Source organism: Malaclemys terrapin, chromosome 12 (assembly GCF_027887155.1).
Source record: "Malaclemys terrapin pileata isolate rMalTer1 chromosome 12, rMalTer1.hap1, whole genome shotgun sequence".
Classification (NCBI taxonomy): Eukaryota; Metazoa; Chordata; order Testudines; family Emydidae; genus Malaclemys; species Malaclemys terrapin.
The window spans coordinates 49,709,819-49,719,964 of NC_071516.1; the positions used below are offsets into that span (position 1 = coordinate 49,709,819).

Sequence of the window (10,146 nt, forward strand, 5' to 3'; positions counted from 1 at the left end):
CGTCTAGGCCCCGCCTCCACATTCTAGGCCTCGATGCCACCCCACCCCCAATGTTCTATGCCTGCGGCAAGCCCCGCCCCCAGCGTTCTAAGCCCCCTTGCAAGCCCCGCCCCAGCGTTCTAAGCCTCCCACGAACCCCTCCCCCACCACTCACCAGCGTTCTAGAACCCCGCGCTCGCGCTCACCCACCCCACGGGCCACTGACGTCATCTCCCTCCTCTCCCCCGTGAGGTGCCCCCCGATGCCGTGACGTCACCCTGCCCAGCTCTCACCCTCCCCCGAGGCGGCGCCGGCTCCTCGGGCTCCGGGTCTCCGCGGCCAGACGCGGCGCTAAGATGGCGGAGGCCGCGGCTGCCTCCAGAACCTTCCCCTCCCCCCGAAACTCCGTGCGCAGGCGCGGGCGGGGCGGCAGCACGACGCTCATTGGGTGAGGGCGGCGCCGCTGATTGGACGCGGTCGGCCTAGAGGACGCGGCTTGGCACAGCGCCGTGGCTGATTGGACAATTTCCCAGAAGGATGGCTCTGATTGGCGGAGAGTGTGTAGGGGCGGGATATTTTTCCTCACCTTCAGCGATGATTGGCCCAGATCGAGAAGAGGGCGGGCCTTTGCTCGCAGCAGCTTCGGCGTTTGGCTCGAAGCGGGAGGGGCGCGCCACTGTCCCCACGGCCGAAGGGTGATTGGCTGGCGAAGGCGGGACTTTGCCCACAGCGACAAGCCTGATTGGTTAAATATGAAGAAGAGGCTGAGTCCTGGCTCACAACAGCAACGGTGATTGGCCCAGAACAAAGAGGGGCTGGACAGCAGGCCCAGCAACCTATCAGCGCTCGCACGGCTGCGCTCAGGGAGCCTGTTGCCATGACAACGAGAGAGCGCCCCCACCCCGCCAGACACACGCACACACGGGCCGGGACAGAAAGCTTTATTGAAACGCACAGACCGGGGACAAAGGGGAGCGGGAGCGGGAGCGCCGCGTGGGGCGGGGTCTCGGCCCAGGCTACCCCGCTGACGTTGCGCACGCCCAGAGGCCGAGAGGGAAGATCGGGGGGCGGGGTCTCCGTGACGTGGCGATCGCTCACAGGCCGATGGTGGAGGAGCGGCCGCTCGGGTTGTGCAGGGCAGAGCAGCCGGGCGCCGTCACCGCCCACTCGTACCACACCTTGCGCGGGCCCGCGCAGCGCCAGAAGGCCACGCGCACGCGCTCGCCCGCGCGCACCGCCAGCGGCTGCTGTGGGAAGAGAGGGAGCGTCAGCGCCGCGGGCACCCGCCTTCCTGGACCCGCCCCCCGCGTCAAGCCCCGCCCCTCCGGGACCCGCCCCCTCTCCAAGCCCCGCCCCTCCGGGACCCGCCCCCGCCCCCTCTCCAAGCCCCGCCCCTCCGGGACCCGCTCCCGCCCCTCCGGGACCCGCCCCCGCCCCGCCCCTCCGGGACCCGCCCCCAGGCTCCCCCCACGGGGCGGGCGCTCACCTTGATGGGGAAGAAGATGGGGAACCAGGAGAACATGCCGGGGGAGTGCGTCTCGGGCCGGATACCTGGGGGGAAGGGGGGGGTGAGATGGGGGGGAACCCCCGGCCCGAGTGACCCCCCCCAGCAGGTGAACCCCCTCGCCCCCTCCCTCTCCTTCCCCCCCCCGAACCTCTGCCATCTCCCTCCCTCCCTCCCGGCCAGGAGAACCTCCACCCCCTTTCTGTCCCACGCACCCTGCCCCACCCCCCTCCCAGGGCCCCGGCCCCGCCCTCACTGAGCGTGACGTCGCCGTAGAGCGTGGTCTCGAAGTAGCCGGCGAAGCCGTGCAGCACCGTGTTCACCTCCACCGCGAACTCCAGCTGCCGGTACTGGCTCTTGTCCCGGTCTGGGTCTGCCCAACAGGGGGAGGTTAGGGGACAATTTGCTCACAGGGGTGTGGTCTGCTCAGGCCCCACCCACTTCCAACCCAGAGGGGTGTGGTCCACTCATGCCCCACCCCCTTCCTGTCCCACAGGGATGTGGTTAGCTCAAGCCCCACCGCCACCCAGAGGGGTGTGGTCAGCTCAGGCCCCGCCCCAGCCCCCTACCTGGGTGCGGGTGGTGGAAGGTGAAGCAGGGCTGGGGCGGCGCCAGCTGGTGGAAGTTGTGGAGCCGCACGACGTAGGGCATCTCGAACTGCGCCTGGGGAGGGGGGAGAGAGACCTGGTCAGAGCGCGACCCCCAACCCCTGCTGCACAGCACGCGGGCAACCCCTGACCGGCACACAGAGCTGGGGGGGGGTTCAGACAGGCTGGCCCTGTGCTGGGGGAATGGGGGACTGGAGGGGGCTATGGGTGCAGGGAGCTCACCTCAGGGTGCCGGTCCTTCTCGCGACAGGCCCGCACCTCGTTGTACAGCTTGGAGGAGGAGATGGGCGCCAGAAAGGACGTGTAGGTGCTGGGGATGCTCACGCCGCCCGCTGGAGGATGGGGGAGGGGTGGGTCAGACATCATGGCAACAAGCACCCCCCACAAAAACTGCCTCTCCCCCACAGCTCCCTCCGAGCTCCTCCCCCTGCCCGACCCACAGCTCCCCCTACCCCAGAGCCCACTCACCCCGCAGGCAGTGCTGCGCCCCGTCCAGGCACTCGGGGGACAGCTCGTTGTCGGCAAAGGAGCCCAGCAGCTCCGACACCAGGAGATCGGCCTGCTCAGGTGCCGACCACTCCCGCATGTCGGACGAGACCACGGTCACCTGTGAGCCCCACTCCTCGTACTGCCAGCTCTCCAGTCTGTGGGAAGTGTGGGATTAACTTGGGGAACTGTCTGCCCCTGGAACCCCGCCTCCCTGTTTTCACAGTGCCAGGTCTCCATTCTGGGGGGGGGGGGGGGGGTGCAGGGTTAACCCAGGGAACTGCCCGCCACTGGATCCCCCTTTGTACTGCCCGCGCTCCAGTCTGCGGGGAGTGAAGGGTTGTACATAAATCGCTGCATTGAGCACCTTCGCATAACGGTGAATCATTTCATACGACTTTGTATTAGGTCTATCCACCTGTGACCCGTTTTCATGCTACTTTGTGTCAAGTCCTTTGATATGGGAACTTTGTATCAAATCCTTATATAGAAACTTTGTATTGAGCCTTGGTATAATGTTATCGCCTCTAAGGTAGAAGTGTCTTTTTGCCAGGAGTAGAATAACATCTCCCCGTTTTAACCAATTGCCCTGTTGAATGAACGAGGTGTGAATGGGGCAGGCGTGGAAGGCAGCACCTCCAGACAGCTGCAACCCTTGGAGAGGGGATGGAAGCTAGACCCAAGAACAATACAAGTTGTCCAGTGGGCTCACTGAAGAAGAGCAGACCTATTGATGGCCTTGGGGGTTAGAAGCGAGCATCTGCTTTTGGGAACACCCTCTTTGCAACGTTGGGACAACACCCAGAGGGAAGCAGCACAAAGGACCAACAGACACAGACTTTGCATCTGGTACAGATTGGCATGAGAGGGAAGCTGCTATAAATGTGAGGTGTCTTGCAGAGGGCCCCGGGTCTCGTCTCGTCAACATGAGAGCATCGATCCGGATCGGCTCCCACCCCCCCGCCCCATCTAACTCACCTGGCCAGTACAGTTAAGGGGAGCAACTAGTAGGTAACAAGATGGAGTGTGCGTGTGATATAGATCATATGCACATGATACAGTGTTGACTGATACATGTATTACCAATAAATGTGGCGCTTTGCCTCATTCCTCCTGAAAAGATCCTGTGCAGTACTTAACAATAGGGTTAACCCACGGAACTGCCCACCACTGTATCCCCCCCACATGCCTACCGCCAGTTCTCAGGGGAGGAGGGATGGATACACACACAGACAATGGGCCAAGGTCTCGGGGGGGGTGGGGTGGGGGGGGTTATAGGGAAGGGCCGGCGCAGGGGCACTCACGTCACCACAGCATTGGGGTTCTTCTCCACGGCATAGATCTTCACTCGCCGGCCGGCCTGACGGGATGCCCGCAGTGTGGCATTGACCAGGGGGCCCCGGCCAGCCCCCAGCACCATCACCACCCTGGGAGGCAGAGAGAAAGGTCAGAGGGCAGCACACAGGGGGTGTCATGGAGGATGCCCCCCCCATCTGGGGGGGGGGAGGGTCAGAGCCATCTTCAGGGGGCATCATCGGGACAGGTTGTCAGGGGTGCCATGTCCCATGGGGCAGCACCAGGTGGGAGGGGTATAACTGAGGGGCAGGGAGTTGCCATGGAGAGGCTGGGCATCACTCACTGCACATTTGTCTCCTTCTCCTCTTCGGGCACCCGATCCAGCAGGCACCTGTAGATCGCCTGGGGGGCGGGGGGAGAGGTAGAGGTCACTGGGGAGCCCTGCAGCCCCCCTCAGACTCTGTCCCCACACCACACTCCTCCCCCCCAGCCACACCCCCAAATACACCCCACCCCCCTTTCCCCACCATCCCTGAACCCTCACCTATCAGGCCTTCCTCCCATTACCCCTCACCACAGGCCCCACCCCTTCCCACGGCCCTGCCCACCAAAGCCCCTTCCCCCAGTCACAGCCCGGCTCCCCCTCACCTGCTGGTACTGGGAGTATTTGATGGGGTCCTTCTCAAAGACCTCGTAGGTCTGGGACTCCAGGTTGTCCATCAGGGGCTGGGGGAGTGGGGGGAGAGCAGCGTGAGGAGGGCGGGGAGGAGGAAGACACCCCCACACTGCACTTCAGAGCAGGTGACATTCACTCTGAACCCTAATGACAGATGCCAAGCCAAGTATTCACTCTGGGCCTTAATAATGAACCTTGACATGTGACGTTCACTTTGAACTCTGATGACGGATGCATCAACATTGCATAGTTATGGGGCGTTCCCTCGGAATCCCAACAACGGCCACCCAATAACCCACAGGCGTAACAATGATGGTAGGCGATACTGCATGAATGAAGCTGAGTCATCGGCCGTAAGGCCCGATGACTATGCTCTAGCAGAATTCATCCTGAACCCTCATGACATTGTGGTGCGATGCTGCTCCCAAATCCTGACACGTTCCAATGTTAACTCTGAACCCTAACGGTGACACACGAGAACCTCGGTCCTGTGCCCTAGTTATGCCGCTTTGATACTCCTGAGTCCTGACCCCAGCAGGAGGCAGCATTCATCCTGAACCCTACCGATGACGGCCTAGAATACTGGAGCCTAGGATGGCGGCTATGATGCTAGCCCAACTGGCACTGACCCTGGACCAAGCCAGGTTAACCCTGAACCCTAACAATGGGGGGGGGGGGGGGAGAATGGGATGCTGGTCCAAGCTGTAACAATGCCAGTCGGCAATGTTAGCCCTGATCTTGGAAGAAGCCGATTTGTGAGCCATGGGTCTTAGCCCCAGTCCTATGACGGCATTCATCCTGAGCCATGCCGATAACCGAGCGGCAGCCCCCGAACCATGCCGTGCTGTTTGCCCTGAACCTCGCCGATAACCGAACGGCAGCCCCCGAACCATGCCGTGATGTTCGCCCTGAGCCATGCCGATAACCGAGCGGCAGCCCCCGCACCATGCCGTGCTGTTCGCCCTGAGCCACGCTGATAACCCAGCGGCAGCCCCCGAACCATGCCGTGCTGTTCGCCCGGAGCCACGCCGATAACCCAGCGGCAGCCCCCGAATGATGCCGTGCGGTTCGCCCGGAGCCACGCCGATAACCCAGCGGCAGCCCCCGAATGATGCCGTGCGGTTCGCCCGGAGCCGCGGTCGCTCACCTGCAGGGGGGACTGCAGATAGTCCTCGTAGCCCTTGGCGAAGAGCTCATAGGCGGAGGGGGGCGGCCGGTTCTGGCTCAGATACTCCAGGTACTGCAGGTAGGAGCAGAACTCCTTCTCGGGGTGGTGGTGAGCGCCCCACACGATGAACTGCACCTCCAGCTGGGGGGCAGGGAAGGCATTAGACAGGGACAACCCCCCGCCCACAGCCTGACCCCCAGCACGGGGAAACGAGCCCCTGGGATACCATGCCCCCAGAGCGTAGAACCCCCACACTGAGGGGGGATGGAGAACAGGGGTCATACCCCTCCTCCACCCCAGTGCTGGGAGCTTCCCCCCAGCAGTGCCCCCAGCTAGGAGGGGGCCTGGAAAGCTCGGTGGGTGTGATAGGAGACAGGTGCATCTTGGGAAGGAGGGAGCGGGGCTCAGTGACAGAGCCAGGGTCATGGAGGGTGGGGTTCTGGGTGGCCGGAGCTTGGCCAGGGGATCTCAGTGGGTGGGGCTCAATGGGCATGGCCAGAAGAGCTGGGTGGACCAAGCCTGGGCAGGAGCAGGGCTCTACCTTGAGCAAACGGAAGACCAGGCGCTGGTGCATCTTGGAGAGGACGGGAAACCCCTTCTTATTGGTCAGGAAGATGCTAGTAGGCAGGATGGCTGCTTTGATTGGCTCCCCCAGCCAGCGGTCGATGACATGATTGGAGGGCAGGTCTGGCCCCACCTCCAGAGCTGGGGCAGAAAACAGGGGTCAAGAAACCTGCCAGCCCCCTGACCCAGTGCTGCGAGCTTTCCTGCAGCAGTGTCCCCACCCCTAACTCACCCACTGCGATGCGCTTGTTGTAGTCACAGAGGGTCCGGAAATTGTGCCACCTGCAGAAAAAGGGGGGGGGGGCAGTGAATAGGGGGACAAGATCCTGCCCTCCCCCAGCATCCCTCAGTTCCCCTCTGAGCATTGCTCCCCTCCCGCCAGACCCCTAACCTCAGCCCAACAGGACCCCTCCCCGCATCCCGTGTGCTTGCCTCAGCTGGGAGCCCTGCGCACTTCCCCCTTGCAGTGCCCCCCGGCCCCTCACCATATCCACGTCTTCTCATCCCCCGAGCCGTCCTCGGGCACCGGCACCGGCTCGTTCCCAATCAGGTCGTCCCGCAGATCCTCGGGGGCCAGTAGAGGGACCCGCATCCAAAACTGGGGGGGAAAACAAGGGGTTAGTGGCAGACGCACCCCCTGCCTGCCCACTCCGCCCAGCCCTGCACTCACCATGGTGCTGTGGTGCCCGGTGTGGATGTGGGTGCTCAGCACCCGCGCCAGGTTGGGGTTCTCGCCCTGCGTCAGTGGCAGCAGGAATGCGGGGAGCCCCAGGTACGCCCCAAAGTTCAGCTCCTGCAGCATTGCCTGGGGAGAGAGGAGATGGTGTACCCGCCACTCACTGGCCAAGAGTAACCCTCCCCCCCGCCCCCCCAAACTCACCACCAGATGTTATCCTCCCCCCACCATGACACCTCCTCCCCACCTCTCCACCAACCTCCCTGGGGCTGTTACCCCCCCTCCCCCGAATGGGGCTGCCCCCGCTCCACAGGCTCACCGCCTCCGAGTTCCTGCGGACCGCCTCCACCTTGGCGTCAGGGCGGATCCAGGGGGAGAGCTTCCCCACGATCAGCGTGTTCCAGTCTGAGGGGGTGAGAGCAGGTGAGATCCACAGCACAAGGGTCACAGAGAGCACAGGGACCCAGCAGGGTGGGCGGGACGGACATGGCACCAGGCAGCCCAGGGGGAGGGCGCTCTCCCTGGCCTGGGGGGCCCAGATGCTGCTTGGCAGCCCAGCTGGGGGCACAGACAAGGCAGGGGGGCTCCAAGGCCAGGACTGCAGGGGGATCCCAGCAGGGGGCGCTGTCTTGGGGGCAGAGGAAGGCACAGCCGGCGCTGGGGGGCTCACCTCTCCCCGAGAGCAGCAGGTCAGAGCGGGTGTGGGGGCCGGGGCGGCCACGGGCCGGCTGGTGGGTGAACTCCCGGCGGTAACGTGGGTGGAAGACCGGCATGCACAGGAAATCGAACCTGCGGAGAGACGGGGGTTGGGGTGGAGGGCAAGGGCCTGGGAGCTTCGTCCAGTGGCGGGGGGTCCCCCTGGGTGCGATCCCGCCAAGCCCCACGCTGACCCGGGATGGGGGAGGGGTCGCAGTGGCGGGGGGGTCCCAGGCCGCGGGGGGGGGGGGGGACAGGGGGAGTTCCAGACTTCAGGGGGGGGAGGCCGGCCCCGGGGGGGGGGGGGGGGGCGGGCCTGGGGGAGGAGAGGAGGCCGGCCCCGGGGGGGGGGGCGGGCCTGGGGGAGGAGAGGAGGCCGGCCCCGGGGGGTCCCAGGCCGCGGGGGGGGGGGGGGGGGACAGGGGGAGTTCCAGACTTCAGGGGGGGGAGGCCGGCCCCGGGGGGGGGCGGGGGGGTCCCAGGCCGCAGGGGAGGGCGGGGAGCCCGGGCAATTCCCCGCCACATGAGCGGGGCTCCGAGGGGGCGGGGCGATGGTCACGTGGGGCGGGTCACGTGGTCTCACCCCTGCCGGGCCACGGCCCCCAGCGTTTCCGCCACCTCCGGGACGCAGCTCAGGTCCCGGCCGCTGGACACGCGGGGCCCCCCCGCCCCGCACGGGCCCGGAGCCGCCGCCACCGCTGCCGCCGCCATCACTGCAAGACGCGCCCCCGACCTGGCCGGCCAATCACAGCGCCGCGCCGGACCGCGCCGGCCAACCGCAGCGCGCTTCCAGTCCAGACGGCCAATCGGAGAGTGAAGGGGCGGGCCCAAGACGGCGAGAACCAATCGCGGTCGTGGCACCAGGAAGGTCCCATTTCCCGTCATGCGGTTCGCGGGGCAAGGACTACATTTCCCTGCATGCCCAGCGCCAGGCACGAGCAGCCTCCCTGCCAGGACCACATTACCCACCATGCATTGCGCTCCTGGGGTGGAAGGATTCATTGCCCACCAGGCATTGGGCCCCTTGCATGTGTGGGCAGCCTATGCTACATTCCCAGCACGCCTTGGGGCCTGCACTCCATTTCCCACCATGCTCGGCGCCTCTTCGGAGGACAGGATAGCGCCCGCCCATTGCTTGTGGACTACAATTCCCACCATGCCTCACTCCCCATGGAGGCACAGAGATCTCCCAGCATGCACCGTGTGTGTGTGGGTGTCCCTTCCCCGCCCCAAGCAGTGGACTACGTCTCCCAGCAGCCCTGGCTCGGCGCTATAGGAGCGGCTGCTGGGTGTTACCCCAGTCAGGGCCAGTGGCGCAATGGATAACGCGTCTGACTACGGATCAGAAGATTCTAGGTTCGACTCCTGGCTGGCTCGGTTCTGTTTTGTCTCCGTGCATCGGGCTCCCTCGTTAGCAGCCGCTGGCCCCGCCCAGCTCGTTCGCGGTCTGGCTTTTCATTTACAATCAAGACAGAGGGGCGGCGAGCCCGGACTCCTGGGTTCTGTGCCCACCTCAGAGAAGGAAAAGGGGGTTGGGACGGGGAGCCCGGACTCCTGGGTTCTGTGCCCAGCCCTCGGGCAGAATAGGGCCATAAGAAGGGCTGTAACGGGCCAACAGACCAGGACAATTATCCCATGATCCACCCTGAGCTTTGGGGCCACCCTGCGAAAGGGGCTGCGTCCCTGACCAGCTTGGCCAACAGCGGTCGCTGGACCCGGCCTCCAGGAACGTGGCTCTTTCTGTGTCAAACCCCCTTCTACTTCTGGCCTCAGCCCATCCCCTGGCAGTGAGTTCCACAGGTTAATGGAAATCCTGCCTGCTGGAAACCTGCTCCATGAGCCCCCCGGGTCGGGTGCCCCAGTCACTGTCTCCGCCCCAGCCAGGAGTTTACAGCCCTGCCGTGGCCCCGCGGTCGCCCCTTCTCCCCGCTGAGCGGGCCCAGGCTTTGTCACCTCTCCCACAGCCTGGGTCTGGCCTTTCTCCCAGGGCCTAGAGCTCTTGGAGCCGGGGGGCGGCTCTGCGTGTGGCAGGCCGGGGTGGGCACTGGGCGCCAGGGATCGGACAGGGGCAGGGTGAGATTTCCTGTCTCAGTCTCTCTCCTAACGCGCTGGGAGCTTTCCCGAGGGCGGCCGCACGGTGAGCGGCTGTTTGGCGGGAGCGAGCCGCGGCTCCGAGATCTCTCATGTGGGCCCAACGCTGCGTGGGCAGAGCCGGGATTGGGGTTCCCAGGGCGCGTCCCTTCACACTTCTCCACACTGAATGTCCTTGCCCGCTGTGGTGCCAGCCCAGCTCACAGACCCCCGCGAGCCCTCGCTGTTGCCTCTGGACTGAACTTAGCCTGGGGAATTCTGTGCCTGCCAGCCCTGGGGACCTGCTATTTACCCCTCTCCACCCTGAACCCCGCTTTGGGCCTGGCTTCGCCCCAGCCACTGACCCAGGAGAGTCCTGCCCCTGCCCCCGCTCACTGGGCTAGGAGCCCTTGGGGAGGGAGC

At 65.1% G+C, this 10,146-nt stretch overlaps 1 protein-coding gene and 1 non-coding gene across 3 annotated transcripts; one reads left to right on the forward strand and one right to left on the reverse strand.

Moving 5' to 3' along the window:
- Positions 1–905: 905 nt before the first annotated feature.
- On the reverse strand, positions 906–8,369 carry PRMT5 (protein arginine methyltransferase 5). Of its 2 annotated transcripts, XM_054045490.1 has the most exons (17): positions 8,237–8,367; positions 7,628–7,746; positions 7,277–7,362; positions 6,952–7,086; positions 6,767–6,879; positions 6,514–6,563; positions 6,259–6,422; positions 5,697–5,858; positions 4,522–4,599; positions 4,217–4,275; positions 3,882–4,004; positions 2,560–2,735; positions 2,314–2,423; positions 2,053–2,146; positions 1,740–1,856; positions 1,466–1,530; positions 906–1,226 (listed from the first exon to the last, which is right to left on the reverse strand). In XM_054045490.1, exons 1-17 carry the CDS (start codon positions 8,362–8,364, stop codon positions 1,074–1,076), a joined length of 1,932 nt encoding a protein of 643 aa, XP_053901465.1. In that variant the 5' UTR covers positions 8,365–8,367; the 3' UTR covers positions 906–1,073. The 2 variants fall into 2 exon arrangements, with proteins under 2 accessions (XP_053901465.1, XP_053901464.1); XM_054045489.1 differs by having other exon boundaries at positions 6,767–7,086; positions 8,237–8,369.
- Positions 8,370–8,957: 588 nt separating this feature from the next.
- TRNAR-ACG (transfer RNA arginine (anticodon ACG)) lies at positions 8,958–9,030 on the forward strand. The gene has a single exon. It is a non-coding gene; the product is annotated as a tRNA-Arg (tRNA).
- The last annotated feature ends 1,116 nt before the right edge of the window (positions 9,031–10,146 follow it).

Bases quoted from the DNA above. Each gene is read 5' to 3' on its own strand.
- PRMT5 (XM_054045489.1), bottom strand. From the start codon at position 8,364: ATGGCGGCGGCAGCGGTGGCGGCGGCTCCGGGCCCGTGCGGGGCGGGG. The intron at 5,859-6,258 runs GTAGAGCCCTGC...CCTGCCCCCCAG, and splicing joins TGGTCTTCCGTTTGCTCAAG to CTGGAGGTGCAGTTCATCGT. The intron at 1,227-1,465 runs GTGAGCGCCCGC...CTCTTCCCACAG, and splicing joins CCATCTTCTTCCCCATCAAG to CAGCCGCTGGCGGTGCGCGC.